The sequence below is a fragment of the Heterodontus francisci genome, chromosome 20 (assembly GCF_036365525.1).
Source record: "Heterodontus francisci isolate sHetFra1 chromosome 20, sHetFra1.hap1, whole genome shotgun sequence".
Lineage (NCBI taxonomy): Eukaryota > Metazoa > Chordata > Chondrichthyes > Heterodontiformes > Heterodontidae > Heterodontus > Heterodontus francisci.
In genome coordinates, this window is record NC_090390.1 from 57,340,944 (window position 1) to 57,358,787 (window position 17,844).

General features: G+C 41.7%; 1 protein-coding gene across 4 annotated transcripts in view; it reads right to left on the minus strand.

The window, feature by feature from the left end:
- The window catches only part of LOC137380657 (deleted in malignant brain tumors 1 protein-like), a 52,501-nt gene that overhangs the window by 21,904 nt on the left and 12,753 nt on the right, over positions 1-17,844 (minus strand). For all 4 annotated transcript variants that reach the window (XM_068052823.1, XM_068052824.1, XM_068052826.1 and 1 more), the window contains exons 2-5: positions 17,614-17,761; positions 12,994-13,202; positions 4,413-4,563; positions 1,367-1,566 (exon numbers count right to left, since the gene is read on the minus strand). In XM_068052823.1, the coding sequence (XP_067908924.1) occupies positions 1,367-1,566; positions 4,413-4,563; positions 12,994-13,202; positions 17,614-17,761 (708 nt within the window). The remainder of the gene's footprint in view (positions 1-1,366; positions 1,567-4,412; positions 4,564-12,993; positions 13,203-17,613; positions 17,762-17,844) is intronic.

Genomic DNA, 17,844 nt, shown 5'->3' on the forward strand with positions numbered 1-17,844 from the left:
CAGTCTGGCAGCTATTTCTTTCAGGGCTCGGCCGGCTTGGTTAGTAGTGGTACTACCAAACCACGCTTGGTGATGCACATTGTAGTTCCTCCATCCAGAGTGTATTCTGTGCTCTTACTATTCTCAGTGCTACTTCCAAATGGGGTTCAACATGGAGGAATACTAATTCATCAGCTGTGGAAGGGGGGGAGGTGTGGTAGGTGGTAATCAGTAGAAGGTCTCCTTGCCCAAGTTGGACCTGAAGCCATGAGACTTCATGGGGCCCAGAGTTAATGTTGAGTACTCCCAGGGCTACTCCCATGAACTATATACCATTGTGCCCCAACCTCTGGTAGGTCTGTCCTGTCAGGCTGTTACTTAACTCATCTATGGGACAGCTGCACCAGCTTTGGCACCAGTCCTCATATGTTAGTGAGGTCGACTTTTCAGAGTCAACTGAGCTGACAGTGCATGATCTCGGTCAAACTTGCGTGATCCTTCCAGTTTTATTTTTATTTTTTTCCAGCAATTTCATACAACCTAGTGGCTTGCTAGATCATTTCAGAGAGCAATTAAGAGCTAAACACATTGCTGTTGGACTGGAGTCATTATAAAGACCAGACTGGTTAAGGATGGCAGGCTTCCTTTGCTAAAAGGCATTAGTGAACCAAATGGATTTGACTGCCTCATGGTCCTTTCTCATTTTTATAGCATTGCTAATATACTAAGTTGTTGAGGTTCATAGAGGTGGTGGAACAAAGATTAGGAGCAATAACTGAAGGCATGTTAACAAGCAGAGCAATGGTGGTGGAGACCTGGAGCAAAGCGTCTCCAATCCCTCTTTCTTCCTGTATGGTCTGAGAAACAAGTGATTGCCAGGTGCTACTAAGAGGAAAATGTGCCCATCATTACTTTATGTAAATTTCTCTTTAAATGTTCCGAGCTGCTCGCATTCCTCCAATTCTGGCCTCTTGAGCATCCTCAATATCAATTGCTGCACCACTGGTGGCCGTGCCTTCAGCTGCCAAGTGCCGAAGCTCTGAAATTCTCTCCCTAAACCTCTCCACCTCACTACCTCTCTTGCTTATTCAAGATACCCCTAAAACCTAACTCTTTGACAAAGCTTTTGGTCATCTATTTTAATGTCTCCTTACATAGCTCAGTATCAAATATTGTTTGATAATGCTCCTGTGACATAATTTGGGATGTTTTACTGTGTTAAAGGCGCTATATAAATATAAGTTGTTGTTCGGTTATGAAGTAAAAAACTACATTTTATTTACGTGAAACATAAAAAATGGCTTTTTGAAATTACAGATATCAACACATTTTCCATTCGTTCTAGTTGAAACTGTATTGAACAGAACAAGAAATTTAACAGACTTACCTTGCATGGTTCTGTAATTTGCAGAAAAGCCCCGGTTAACAACAGAACGATCAGTTGTAAAATGAACTGTTGCAGTGTTTGAATTTATTAGAAATATGTTCTCCGATAGAGTACATGTTAATCCTATCAATGGAGAATCTGTTGAAGGCCCCGTATATATTTCGACATGATCAAAACGGCAATTTGCTTCATATTCTATACTGTAGAGAGAACAATCATAGACTGAAAATGTATTTTGCAGTGAGTTTTTTTCATTATCAATTTACCCAGACAACATATACACATCCACCTCAAAAACCATAAGCATACACTGAACATCTATTTAAACCATAAAGAAAAATAGGAAAAGGATAAGCCATTCAATCACCCAGCCCAATCTTTCCGCAGATGAAGTACAATTTGCCTTAACACAGATGCTACCCAATTTATTTAATCTTCTGTGGAATTTTGCTGAATATTTCTCTCTGATATTTAATGTAATGAAGAAAGATGCCAGAATATTTTTCTATCTGCAAGTTTTATTGTTCAACCCTGGCTGGTTTCTTTCTACTTCCAATTTTGCTCCCAAAATAAGATGTTTGCATTGATCATAACTTTCGTATTTGAAATCGGGCCTAAAGGAATTTCCACTGTATGTGAGTCTTTTGGAAATAGGGAAGTTGGAAAGATCTGCTACTTTTGCACAAAATAACATGAGGGGAATTATGGAAAATTACCCATACACCATCCATCACTCCCCTCTTTCTGAAAATGTGACATAAGAATCAATGAAAGAAAGGCTTGCATTTATAGAGCAAGACCTCAGGACATGCCAAAGTGCTTTGCAGTCAATGAAGTATTTTTGAAGAGATGTAGAAAACACTTCAGCCAATTTGTGCAAGATGCAATATAATAATGACCAGATAATCTGTTTTAGTGCTGTTGATTGAGGGATAAATATTGGCCAGGCCACCAGGGAGAAATCCCCTGCTCCTCTTCAAAATAGTGCCATGGAATCTTTTACATCCACCTCTGAGAGCAGACAGGGCCTCAGTTTAAAGTCTCTTCTAAAAGACCCTACCTCTAACAGTGTAGTACTGCTCAGGACTCCACTGGATTGTCATATTAATTGTATATTCATTACATTTAATTGTATGCAGGTGGTGGGCATTAACTGGAGATTCACTTGTGCCCCTATAAAAAGGAACAGACTGAAAGTCCGATTGCTGAGGAGCTGCATGTTTGTAATGCACATCTTTGCTCCAGTTCTATCCTTCACCACCTGGCTTTATGGAATAGAACATGTCAACCTAGTTTTTTGTGCTCAAGTCTCTGGAGTGAGAGGTAAACCCACAATCTTTTGTTTCAGAGGCGAGAGTGAACTGCATATCATCTGGCCCAACTGCTCAAACTATTTTCAGGTTCTTAACTCTATCTAAAAAAAAGTTTATCTATGTTAATATTATTGTTTTATCATTAAAACATCATTAAATTCTAACAGTTGAGCATTGTCTTCAAGAGTGAAGACCGATACAAAGATATCATTTGATATTTCTGCCATAACCAGTGAGTCATTCATAACCTCTCCTTAAACTTCCTTGAATGGCCCAGTGGATTCTTTGACAGTTCTCTGAATATATACATAACTACAAAAGCTATTCCCATTACTTCCACAATTGTCAAAGATCCTGTTTTTCATTAGCTTTTAGCTGATTGACTTTGTTTACTTTAAAACATTCCTTGTACTTAACTCTGTTTAGTTGAGTACTGGATGCCTTTAATTTATAGAAATATTTCTGTTTCTATCTTGTTCATCTTTCTACATGATCAGTCAATCAGCTTAGCTACTTCTTACCACACTCCCTTCTTTTGAATTTGGGTTCATATTTCTCTTCAACATTTTTAAATCTTGTTCTTAAAAACTTTCTATTTGTGTTCTATATTGGTCTTATCACCACCAGTAGGGTTTGCCAGTTAACCCATTCTAAATCTCTGCCATTTCTGTGAAGTTTGCCCTTCTGAAATCTAGTATGAGTTGTAGGTTTTCGGTTCCTTTGGTTCTATCAGCCCATTGACCTGTTACGGTCACTATTTCTCAGATGTTTCCCCACTTGGAGGTCTCATCAAAGATCAGACTTACTTCTAAACACTAGATCGAATATATGATTATCCTTAGTTATCCCTTTAACATGATGCCACTAAATACCAGTAAAATTAAAATCACCCGCCAAACAAAGATGTCACTACTTGTGAAGCAGTGAAAATTTCTTTCCAAAGTAGTGCATCATGTTCAGATGTCTGACCTCAGGACCTATAACAACTATCAATAATTATTTTATTATTATTAATTATTTTATATCAATAATTAGTATCTGACCTTGAGCCCAGTCCACTTGAACCCAGGCAGACTCAATTGCTCTAAGTGAGGAACGTAATGTCTATCTATATAGCTGTTAGTTTCTCACTGATAAAAATAGAACACCCACCTTACATTCCTCATAGTTAAATTGAAACAATTTATAGGTCTTTCATCAACTTTAGAGTGATTTACTGAAGTCCAAAAGATTGGTATGCAGATTGACTCAGTAACTATATTGAATTTTTGTATTTGGCTTTATAGGATTAGGCACAAGCTTATAGCTTATATTCCTGTTGATCTCCAACTGGAGGCTGATAGCAAAGCAGATATCAGTATCTTTCCTTCCTTGGATAACTCAACAACTTGGTACTAATTAATTCTCCAGCCTTGGCTGAGCCTGAGTTGTTGAGCTGTGTACAACTGGTAGGACTCAATGAAAAACTGAGTGACAGCTGGTCAGAGAGGAACTGCTCTGATGCATCACTCAGATTAGTTTTTGTCATCCTAAAAATTTGATGTAACATTGATTTCCATGGTGGTTCTTTTTCACTGACAAAACAGAGAAATACTATGAGAACTTCAGTTTAAAAGTACTCACTTGGAATATTGATGCCCCTTAAGTGAATGCTTCAGGAATAGTTATTAGGCAATAGAAACCTTTAACATTACCTACAGTTAGTATGTGTATGCGGCAACACTGTTACTTACTCAATGTCAGTGAAATGCAAAAATATTATTTGGTTATTGGCTGCACGTATGTACCAGGTGCATGCTGCAAGATTTGGATAATATTGTGGATAATTGGGGCTGGTAAAAGTTCCAAAGTTGCTCAGAAGAGACCCTCCACATGACGGTTCATCTTTAACAAAGAAGAAATGAGTTAATGAGTAACAATTAAACTGGCATTATTTTTTCTCTTCCAATAATTTGGCCTCCTTACCTTTCCTGAGGATTTTCACCCCTTGCTGGGGTTTAGTTGGATGGGCTCTGATCTCACTCTGTTATCTCACTCACCCAGCTGATATTCTTACTTGGGCTTTGACAGTGTGTGCTGATACATTTCGAGGCATTGCAACTGAGCCTGATTTGGTTCTTTTCGAACATCCACACATCTGCAGTCCCAGCAGTGTTCACTGGACAGAGATCTGGAGAGGAAGTCCTGAGTGATTTTCATCTTTTAACTCAGAGATGCTGGAGCCCATTCCCACGTTAGCACAATTCCCACCTCTTAAAATAAAAAGATGAGTTTTGTACTTTTCAAGGGATGAATGTTAACAGTGGAGTATGGATTATGTTCCATTTTCAGAAACAGTGACAAATCTGAACAACCCAAGCTAATGTTCACCCATTCTTCATGACTTGTTTCCTGTTCATTATTCAAATCCACTTTCTTATTTACATTTGTAACATATTTACAACAGCACCAGCATATGGACAAGCAACATTTGTACCACATTTATAAGTTTCAAATCTTCATTGCTTAATTATGCTTAAATTGTACTCTTGTGATTGAACAGCCAAACACTCAATGCTCAGGCTCATAAAGAAAGGAAACCTGGGCAAAGTAACAAAGGACTGCTGCTATGTACAAAATTGCACCCCATCATAAATCACTATTTTCAGAAAAGTAATCTCGTGGGAGAAAGTTGTAAAGAAAATATTAAAGGAAATCAAGATCACCCCTCCTGGTTCAGTAAAATTACATTGTTCTATATTATTTCATCAAAATTCTTTAGCCTGCATTTGAATAGAGATGAGAAACATCTAAAGTTGCTTTACCTTGTTGTTGTGTAATCTACTGAAAAGTTTACTCAAGCATAAACTAATATTCAGAACTGTATTCGTTAAGCATAAACACAAGTGATCATATTTTTTACAAATATAAGATTGATTTGTACAATAAAAAATTTCTCATCTTGGGCATTGTGGCACTCAAATTTAGGTTTGAAGTCAAAAGGTTTTTCCCTGCATAGGCCTTTCCTTCTCTCCTGGCCCTGAGGCTAGCATTCCCTGTTCATAGAGCTTGGATTAATCAACTAGGGTTGTCTAACTCCTGTTGACAAATTCTCTGGGAGTTGTAGTTGTCACCCTGCTGTTGTCAAACTTTAATTTCTAATATTTTCAACTCCGCTTCACATAATAATCAGCATGAAAACTGGATTGGGAGATTTTAGGTCCTGTTGGCAAATTCTGTGTGAGAGATATGCATCTTGGGAATTGTAGCTTTCACCTTTATCTGGTGGAACATTTAATGCAGCAACTGTATCAGAATAGCCTGGGCTATGGTATATGTGAATAACATGAAAAAAGTAACTCAGGCTGATAAATTCCAGTGTACTCCTGTTTCACCACTGCCTATAATACTATATGAAGAATGGACTACAACAAACCACTTATGTGTGAATGAGGTGCATGACAACCGATTGAAGGTGATAAATCACTGAAAAATCAATACTAGAAAAAGCCTGTGACAGAATCAGCAAAAGTTACAAGTTCTCTGTTGGATATAAGAGGAGAAAGTATCATCTAAATAACTGCAAAAAATGGTTTTGGAAAATATGAATTGTTACGATCAGGTGAGGAGGGGTCGAAGGGCTCTCCTCTTTTCCCTCTCCTTGTTTGACCAGGACAGGGTTTATTTCTTTTTAAAAGTGAATGTACTTGCCAATTCAATAGGTGTTTCACTATTTATGTGCTATGATCATAAAAGAACCAATTGGACAGGTTTTCTTGAGTTTAACAAAGTATTATGAAATTGCTTCCATTTTTTGTTACATATTTTTTGAGGATTCATATTTAAATTGTGGAAATGAACTCATTTTTTGGAAGGTTGAAGATTTCATAGACGCTGGACTTTGTTTTTGTTGAAAAGACACCATGGATTTGTTTTTTTACAAGAGTCACTGAGAAGTTTGGTTTGAAAACAACCTTTTATTGGAAGTCATATGCCTTAAGATCAATAGACAACAGAATCCTTAGTGACCTGGGGAAGATGTTTACAGAGAAGTGACATATCAAGATTTATGAGGGTCAGGAGGTTCTGACTGGCTGTTTATGGTTTTGCTTCTGAGATATTGTTTTGGTTCAGTTGGGGTGTGGACTGTGTTTGAAAGCCGTTGAAGATCAACCTGCCATGATTGAAAGCCCCAGCTCATTTTTCCTGCACCTGTCTGAGACACTGAGAGGTCTAGTGTGTCAGCTCCTCTTTCCTCCTGTCTTTTTTTTGGTTTATTCATTCATGGGATGTGGGCGGAGCTGGCCAGGCCAGCATTCATTGCCCATCCCTAATTGCCCTTGAGAAGGTGGTGGTGAGCTGCCTTCTTGAACCACTGCAGTCCTTTTGGGGTAGGTACACCCACAGTGCTGTTAGGAAGGGAGTTCCAGGATTTTGACCCAACGACAGTGAAGGAACGGCGATATAGCTCCAAGTCAGGATGGTGTGTGACTTGGAGGGGAACTTGCAGGTGGTGGTGTTCCCATGTATTTGCTGCCTTTGTCCTTCTAGTTGGTAGAGGTCGCGGATTTGGAAGGTGCTGTCTAAGGAGCCTTGGTGCATTGCTGCAGTGCTACCACTGTGCGTCGGTGGTGGAGGGAGTGAATGTTTGTAGATGGGGTGCCAATCAAGTGGGCTGCTTTGTCCTGGATGGTGTCAAGCTTCTTGAGTGTTGTTGGAGCTGCACCCATCCAGGCAAGTGCAGAGTATTCCATCACACTCTTAATTTGTGCCTTGTAGATGGTGGACAGGCTTTGTGGAGCCAGGAGGTGAGTTACTCACTGCAGGATTCCTAGCCTCTGACCTGCTCTTGTAACCACGGTTTTTATATGGCTACTCCAGTTCAGTTTCTGGTCAATGGTAACCCCTAGGATGTTGATAGTGGGGGAATTCAGCGATGGTAATGCTGTTGAATGTCAAGGGGAGATGGTTAGATTATCTCTTGTTGGAGATGGTCATTGCCTGGCACTTGTGTGGCGCGAATGTTATTTGCCACTTATCAGCCCAAGCCTGGATATTGTCCAGGTCTTGCTGCATTTCTCCACGGACTGCTTCAGTATCTGAGGAGTCACGAATGGTGCTGAACATTGTGCAATCATCAGCGAACATCCCCACTTCTGACCTTATGATTGAAGGAAGGTCATTGATGAAGCAGCTGAACATGGTTGGGACACTACCCTGAGGAACTCCTGCAGTGATGTCCTGGAGCTCAGATAATTGACCTCCAACAACCACAACCATCTTCCTTTGCGCTAGGTATGATTCCAGCCAGTGGAGGGTTTTCCCCCTGATTCCCATCGACCTCAGTTTTGCTAGGGCTCCTTGATGCCATATTCGGTCAAATGCTGCCTTGATATCAAGGGCAGTCACTCTCACCTTACCTTTGAAATAAAACCCTGAGAAACCAGAATGTGATAGAGGAAGCCCTGATGCTGCATTTCTCCTGGAAAGCCTACCAGACTATTTCTCGACATCTCCAGAATGAACTGACCCATCACCGTATACCCAGATGCCAGAAGAAAAGGAACAACTGACATCCTTCCATATCTTCTCTTTTTTTTTCAACAGTTAGCAAGTATTTGGCCAAAGTATTCTTTTTTGTCTTTTTTTTGTAACAAAGCTCTGCAGAGAGAATTTGTTTATCTTTTTCAGTGTGTGTTTTTAATAAATTACTTTATTAATTAATTACCAATTACTTTAACTACTGAACTGTAATTGCTGATTTCATCGCTGGAAAAGGAAGAAGAGCATCACTTCAGCTGTTGAAATAGACTACAGACTGTTCTACTGTTGAAGAAATTTTTTTTCCCCTATCGGTCAGCTGTCAGGACTTCAAGCAATCTTGGACTGTTCAACATTGGAAGATTCCACTTTGGCAGGAGCGTAAATCTGCAAGGACACTAATTTTTCTATTTTTATATATTAGTAGTGTTTAAGAATTTCATTTTTCTAATTAAACAGTTAATTTGTTGATTTACAGTTGATTTGTTGGTTCACCTCATTCTGGGGTTGATAGATGGTACAATTTAGCTGGGTCTTTCTTTAATTAAAGTAATAGTTAAAGTAATTAAATAATTATTAATTTAAAATTAATTGGTAGTTTTAATGGGGAATGTTAATTATCCAAATATAGACTGGGATAACTGTAATGACAGTGAAGGGCAGTGAAGGGCAAGAGTTCCTAGAGTGTGATCAGGAAAATTTTCTACAACAGTATGCTGTTAGCCCAACAAGAAAGGAGGCACTGCTAGACCTGGTTCTTGGGAATGAGCTGGGCCAAGTGGATCAAGTATCAGTAGGAGAGTATTTAGGGGAGAGTGATCATTGTATCATAAGGTTTAGGCTGACTATGGAAAATGACAAGGAGCAATCCAGGGTAAGAATAATTAACTAGGGGGAGGCCAACTTCAATGGGGTAAGAATGGAGCTGAGGCAAATAAATTGGAGTCAAACGCTGGCAGGAAAACTGGTAGATTAACAATAGGCTACCTTCAAAGAAGAGATACTTTGGGCACAGGTATGTTCTCTCAAAGGGGAAAAGTACAGCAAACAAATCCGGAGCTCACTGATTGACAAAAGAAGTAGAGATTAAGATAAAGAAGAAAAAGTGTACTTATGACAGATGTCAGGTAGAAAATACTATTGAGAACCAGGCTGAATATAAAAGGTCCAGAGGGGAAGTGAAAAAGCAAATAAGAGAAGCAAAGGGAGAGTGTGAGAAGAGATTGGCAGCTAGCATTAAAGAAAATCCCAAAGTTTTCTGTAGGCATAGTAAATAGTAAAAAGGTGGTAAAAGGAGGAGTGGGGCCGATTAGAGAAGAGAAAGGGGATTTACACATGGAGGCAGAGGGCATAGCTTAAGTATTAAATGAATGCTTTGCATCTGTCTTTACCAAGAAAGAAAATGCAACCCAGGCAATGTTGAAAGAAGAGGTAAGTCAGACATTAGAGGGGTTTAAAATTGATAAAGAGCAAGTATTAGATAGGCTGTCTGAACTTAAAGCGTATAAAGCATCAGGGCCGGATGAGATACATCCAAGGATACGGGGGGAAGTGCAGGTGGAAATCACAGAGGCACTGGCCATAATTTTTCAGTCTTCCTTAGACTCAGGGTGATGCCAGAGGACTGGAGAATTGCAAACATTACACCCTTGTTCAATAAAGTGTGTAAAGATAAACCTAGCAACTACAAGCCAATCAGTTTAACTTCGGTGGTGGGTAAACTTCGAGAAAAAATAATTTGGGACAAAATCAATAGTCACATGGACAAATGTGAGATAATTAAAGAAAGCCAGCATGGATTTCTTAAGGGAAAATTATGTTTAACTAACTTGCTGGAGTTTTTTGAGGAGGTAACAGAGAGGGTTGATGAGGGCAATGCTGTTGATGTGGTGTACATGCACTTTTAAAAGGCATTTGATACAGTGCCACACAACAGACTTGTGAGCAAACTTGTAGCTCATGGAATACAAGGGATGGTAGCAACATGGATATGAAAATGGCTGAGTGACAGGAAACAAAGACTAGTGGTTAATGGATGTTTTTCGGGCTGAAGGAAGGTTTGTAGTGGAGTTCCCCAGGGATCAGTGTTGGGACCGTTTCTTTTCCTGATATATATTAATGACCTCGACCTTGGTGTACAGGGCAAAATTTCAACATTTGCAGATGATACAAAACTTGGAAGCATTGTGAACTGTGAGGAGGATAGTATAGAACTTCAAAAGGACACAGACAAGTAGGTGCAATGGGCAGACAGGTGGCAGATGAAGTTCAATGCAGAGAAATGTGAGGTATTTTATTTTGGAAGGAAGAACATGGAGAGACAATATAAAATAAAGGGTACAATTCGAAAGGGGGTGCAGGAGCAGAGGGACTGAGATGTATATGTGCATATGCTATTAAAGGAGGCAGGACAGGTTGACAGAGCAGTTAATAAAGCATACAGTATCCTGGGCTTTATTAATAGAAGAATAGAGTACAAGAGAAAGGAAGTTATGTTGTAATTGAATAAGACACTCTCTAATATTTGCCACTTCTGATGAAGGGTCACTGACCTGAAATATTAACTCTGCTTCTCTCTCCACAGATGCTGCCAGACCTGCTGAGTATTTCCAGCATTTCTTGTTTTTCTTTCAGATTTCCAGCATCTGCAGTATTTTGCTTTTATATTATTGTATAAGACACTAGTTCGGCCTCAGCTGGAGTATTACGTCCAATTCTGGCGCCGCACTTGCGGAAAGACATGAGGGCATCGGAGAGAGTACAGAAGAGATTCACGAGAATGGTTCCAGGTATGAGTAATTTCAGTTATGAAGATAGATTGGAGAAGTCAGGACTGCTTTCCTTGGAGAAGAGAAGGCTGACAGGTGATTTTTTTAGAATTAGAACATTACAGCGCAGTACAGGCCCTTCGGCCCTCGATGTTGCGCCGACCTGTGAAACCATCTGACCTACACTATTCCATTTTCATCCATATGTCTATCCAATGACCACTTAAATGCCCTTAAAGTTGGCGAGTCTACTACTGTTGCAGGCAGGGCGTTCCACGCCCCTACTAATCTCTGAGTAAAGAAACTACCTCTGACATCTGTCCTATATCTATCACCCCTCAACTTAAAGCTATGTCCCCTCGTGTTTGCCATCACCATCCGGGGAAATGGACTCTCACTATCCACCCTATCCAACCCTCTGATTATCTTATATGTTTCTATTAAGTCACCTCTCCTCCTCCTTCTCTCCAACGAAAACAACCTCAAGTCCCTCAGCCTTTCCTCGTAAGACCTTCCCTCCATACCAGGCAACATCCTAGTAAATCTCCTCTGCACCCTTTCCAAAGCTTCCACATCCTTCCTATAATGCGGTGACCAGAACAAGTTTAACAAGTCCTTTCTTCACTCCAGTAACAGTTTAAAATCAATGTTCATGACAAAATTAATGTGCGTCATCCTTGGCAGGTGGGGGCCTAGCATGACAGGAAACAATTCATGTGTAGCACTGCACAGAGTTTTAAACAACATATATTCATATAAATTGTCCAACACTTCCGATATTAACAGTGGGGTCAGGAGTACAAATATATCAATAAATGCTCTATCTTTCAGTATCAGTCACATGTCTAGCATTTGTATCTTGTGTCATTTATATGCTCTATTGAAATGTTCTATTTTGTAGCAATGGACAAGCTTCTATCATATATAAACTGTAGTAAACATCTGCACGCATGGTCCAAGTCCTAGATTACCTGTGAGCAATGCCACAGGTGGTCTAATAACAACAAAATATTTGCCCATGCAACAAATATGTCTGAGTTTCATTGGTAAGTGTCTAGACTGCTTACTATCCTGGCTATAAAAATTAAATCAATGCAAAATATCACTCATTTATTCATCCATGTAACCATTGAAATCACTTGGTTTCATTTAACACAATTTTTGAAAGCAATGAAAATTTTGGATTGTGTTTATAACATCACTCCCATGATATGTAACTACTATTACTGAGAGGATTTGGTGTTTTATTACAGGATTCTTTTTTATTTTTATTTTATTATTGTTACTATATATAGAATGAGGCAAGTGTTGACATTCTGATGGTCCTTTCCCAGGGGAAATCATGTGGTAAACTGCTCCGAAAGTGGAGAACTTTATTTAGAGTCAGTGGCCTGTATTTTCTGGGGAGGGGTGCGGGGGTGTTAAGTTCTCCTGGTCTTCTACTGTAACACCAGCGGCGCGGATCAGCAGAAAGTCTGGAGATAAGGCATAAATTGGCGGCATTTCAGCAGGATTTCCACTAATACCACAGCAAAGGTTTGTGAAAATTCAGTGGAAATTCGATCATATTGTCTAACTGAATACTTTTATTGCATCTTTAATATAGGAACATTTGGGTGAACATGTTCATTCTTTATTTATTTAAAGTTCTCTTTATATTTTTCATCATGAAATGAAAACTGGATGTAATTAATGTGAAGCATACTACATGGAAGCATTTGTTGATTTGTTGATCCTTAATTGCATTTTGAAAATAGTCGTACATGCTAAATCACTGGCCTGAATTTTACAGTCCCACCGACGTCGGGGGTTGTGGCAGGGGGGCTGCTGACACCATTGCCGCTGGCGCGGTCCGTCCCGGCCATTTAAATGAGCTGCTGCAGTTAATATCATGGTCCGTGCGGGGAGAAACACCATTGTATATGTCCGCCACCAATTGTGGCGGCGGGAATGTAAAATGCAGCCCATTATCTTTCCATTCTAATTTGAACTGCATTGAACAAGGCAAGTAATTTAAAAGACTTACTGAAGTGCAATGGCAAGCTCTTGTATTTTGCAGCAAAGCCACGTGCAGCTACCATTTCGTTAGATCTAAAATAAACGGTCATAACGTTCGATGACGATATAAGTACACGGTTTTCAGCAGTACATGATTTTGCAATCAATTGAGAACTTCTTGAAGGCCCATCATATATTAAAATATAATCCCTTCCGCAACTTGGTGAAGTTTCAATTCTGTGGAGAAAATGTTCATGGTTTGAAAATATATTTTGCAGGAATTTCTCATTAACAATTTATTGCATAGATCTTATCAGAATATCTTTCTATCCATAATTTCCATTGTTCAACTCTGGCTGGTTTCTTTCTACTTCTAATTTCGAGCCATGTCCTCAGCATCATTGCTCTGAGAATAAGATCTTTTCATGCATCTCAAAATTCTGTCTTGAAATCAGGTCTAAAGATATTTCCACTTTCATGTAAGGCTGATGGAAAGAGGAAAGTTGGGAAAAAGTGCAACTTTACTGCAACATAACATAAGGGAACTTGTGGAAAATTACCTATAAACCAACTATAACCCAACACCCAATTGAAAAAGAGACTCAAGAATCAATCAAGTCAGAAAGATTAGCGTGGCGTTTGAGGCACAATATTGAGTTTTAGTGGTTGACTTAACTGGATTAAATAGAAGCTGATAACTGTTTATCTTCCTGCCCATCTCTAGCTGGAGGTCGTATAGCTGAACGGGAATCAGCAGCTTTCCTTACTTGAATAACTGAAAAACTCAGTATCAATTAATTCTCCAGCCTGGACTGAAAGTGGGATGTTGGGTTGAATTTTCCCAGCCCCTTGGCGCCGTTGGTCATGGCACGGGGACCGGTAAAATTCTGCGGGGAGAGGCCCGCCTTGATCTGCGACGTTGAGAAGGGCCCGCCGCAAATTACTGGTGGTGGGCGGAGCTCGGTGCGGCCCCCCCCCGCTGCTCGGCAGCAGCACCCCAATTAGAATATGTAAAACAGTACTTACCTCTGCAGATTTTGCAGCCCACCGCATCTCTATGGACACTTCCTCACTGCACATAGAACGGGCGACCATCACGTGCCATCCCGTTCACGATTAGAAAAGCCGGGGGTCATTGGAGGTAGAAAGCTTCGATACAGAAGGTAAGTTTTGATATTCAGGGGTCTCACTCTGCATACTGGAAAGGAGGGGGGAAATCATAGGGGTCTCACTCTGCATACTGGAAAGGAGGGGGGAAATCATAGGAGTCTCACTCTGCATACTGGAAGGGAGGGGGGGGGGCATGACGGGAGGTACTATGTACCCTCCCTCTACCAACAGTGTACGCTCTACGTTTGTTTGTGTTTGTGAAGGAGCAATGGCACTCTACTCACCCTGTGTGTGGGGAGGGTGCCAGAAAGGGCAGGAGCATTAAGGTTACATGGATGGTGGGGGCAATCGATGTAGCTGGTAGGATCTTGATGTGGTCATGCTGTGCCTCTCTGAGTGTTGGCCAAGATGGGCAATGCCATACCACGCCATATAGTTGATCCATGAAAGCACCTGATGTACCCGTCAACACCAATTCCTGCCCTGTTAGGAACCTTCGAATAAATGAAGGGTTCAACTTTATTTATCACATGGAAATAGGTATGGCTCATCCTACATTGTGTGATCCTCTTCTCCTGAGGATCCATATATGCCAGAGCCAAAATCAACAGGCAAGTGCGGTCCACGTAGAGGCCCCGGTCATGAGCAGCAGCGGCTCCCAAGGGGAGCTCACCATTATGGTCCCTGTGCATCTAAAGGCCCCACATGACATGCCATCGGATATCAGAGCACCGTGTCAAGAGGCGATTGTGCATGTAGAGAGGGTGGTGACACGTCTCTTTGCCTTGCTCAAAGATGACCTGTGGGCCATGGGCTTCAGTGGACATCCTATGCCTTTGGCCCTCATAGTGGCAGTGGTTCTCAAGCTTGACATCTATGCAGCTTTTCAGGAGCCCACCAGAGACCTCTGTGGGGTCACATGGTCAGCAGTGCACCGCTGCATCAGGGAGATCACCGATGCCCTGCACCAGAGGGCCAGTGAGTATGTCCACTTCAGTATGGACACTCACAGCCAGTCCCAGAGGACCATCAGTTTCGGCACCATTGCCGGAGAACCATAGGTTTTAATGTTCAAAGACTGTACTCATGTGGCCATAAGGCCTCCCGCCAGGCTACCACCTGCAGACATCACCATTAGAGGAATCCTCGAAATCTAGGTGCAGCTGTTATGTGATCACCGGAGATGCTTCATGCAAATCTGTGACTGCTTCTCAGGCAGCTGCCATGACACCTGGGACCTCCGTCAGTCCCCGCTGCCACTGCTGTTCACTGAACTGGCTCAGATGGAGAGGTGGCTTCTTGGAGACAAGGGCTATCCTTTGCAGACATGGCTCCTGACACAAGTGAGAGACCTCACCACTGCTGAAGAGGAGAGATACAACGCCAGCCACTGAGCTACAAGAGCCACCATTGAGCAGGTGATCGGCATGCTGAAAGAGCACTTCCATTGCCTAGATGGATAGAGTGATGCCCTGTACTATGGGCCGAAAAGGCCAACTCCTTTCTTTGCTGCTCGCTGTGCTCTACACAACCACGCACCCAACAGGCAGCATGCCTAGCATGATGAGGAGAGACGTCAACAGGATTCCTCCTCGGACTATGAGGACCCTAAGGACCTGCAACAAAAAGACGCATGAGAGGGCAGATGGCACCCAGGCTCTGCATGAAGGGCTAGCTGTCAGCTAGGGATGCATGGCTGTTGCTTATCAGACAAAGGCTCTCTGCTCCTTAGGAACTGACATGAACTCTGCAAGCCACACATCACCCTCACTCACCTGCTGTGCACCAGTCCACATCTGAAGCATCTCTGTGTAAACCACTAGAGGCAGCAGCTGACTGAGCCTATGTCCATGTCACTGCACCCGTGGAGACGCTCATGAGTAATAGTGGCATAGCAATGATGTTATTGCATACGTTGACTCTCCTGAAGGGCCAACGGTGCAAAGGGATGTGACATTGGCGCTACAAACTGGCACACATCATTCACACAGAGAAAAGGACACACATGTTGGTGAGGAACACTTAGTGACACCTGTGCATTCCCATTTGTGTCAGTGTGTTCTCTGTAACACTTGCGAGTGCCCCTTCTCGGTGCACCCTCTGCGCGAGCAGCCTGACTGGAGGAAAACTGCTGATCTGATTGCACTTTGACTGTGGATGACTTTGGTGCTCGTACCCTGTGCGCACGAGGCCTAGAGGGCCCCAGCTCACTGGGGGAGTGCTCGTTCATCCCCTTCCAGCATTGGACCCTTCGACGCCGGATGGCCCCACGGCCACTCACCTCCTCTGCCATCTCCAGCCAGACTGCCTTGTTCAGGTGGGAGGGCCTCTTATTGCCATTGCTGGTGAAAAGGACCTCCTGCCTTGCTCACAAAGCAAAGGAGAGTGAGCAGGGAGGATCCGCTGCACTGTGGGGCCACCCTAGAGCACCCCTCTGCCATCCTTGGCTTTTGGTGCGGTCCTTTAAATACAAAGGTGACTCCACCATGTAACTGCTCTAACTTCTGGCTGCAAGGTTTGTCTTGCACATGATTGAAAACCAATGCAGGACTAGTGAGGCAATCTGTGCTGTTGTCATGGTTTTTCAACTATTACACATCGACACATGTTCACGAACACTTTGCTTCTGCAGCAGCTGATATTATTTATTGATGCAATATTTCTAGTTGGCAATGCTGCTAGAATATGAACATATTTTCCTATTCTCTAACAAAGATCATTTAATTGCAATTACATGTCTTTTCACATAACAGGTAGCAAATAAATGAATACAGATTCCAAATGCATATTAGTCTGCAGCTTTTCACAGTCAGATGATTAGAAGCCCATACTATGTAAATATTCTTCAATTATAGTTTTATTTCTGTTGTGTATTTGCCTTTTATGGTACATTTAAGTCTCATGTCTTGGAATGTGCAAAATTAAGATTATTCACCCAGGTGTGGCACGCCTACAAGAAGCAATGTAACACTTGAGTAGAAGAAGAGGATCGAAACTTCACAGAACACTGGGACACAGCAGAGTAAGTTTGTGGCAGCAAAGCAGCAAGTGCTGGGGAAACTCAACGGGTCAGGCTGCATCTGTGGAGAGAGAAGCAGGGTTAACTTTCAGGTCTGTGACCAAGTTCGGCACAGTGATGCTAATGAGCCCCCGTGCGTAATATCGCGGGGGCTCTGCAGCGGCCACTGAATGTGGGCACCCCGCCGAATTCAAAGAGCGCTGCCATGGAGCATGGTGCCTGACTAAAATTCAGCCCGTTGAGTTGTACTTAACTAGTCAGACCCAGTGACAGCTGGTCAGAAAGGATCTGATCTGGTGCAACTTGGATGATTTTTTTTTCCATCTTAAAAATTTGATATGATGCAGATCACCTTGGCGGTCTTTTTCACTGAAATACAACGCTGTCTGTGAGGAGGACATTGATTTTAAAGTACTCACCTGGATTATTGATGCCCTTTAAGTGAATCCATCAGGAATACTTGCTTGCAATAGATACCTTTGACATTAGCTATAGTTAAAATGTGTAAGTGTTACTTACTGAAGGTCAACGAATTCCAACTTTATCTTTTGGTTATGTGACACCTGTATGCACCAGGTGCATTGCTGATTATCTGGGTAATGTTCTGGATAATTGGGGCTGGTAAAAGATCCACTGCTACCCACAAGATCCCCTCCACATATTGCACCTAGTAGCAATAAAAACATGAGTATGTGAGTAACAATAAAACAGCCATTTTTCTTTTTTAATAATTTGACTTCTTCCTCTCTC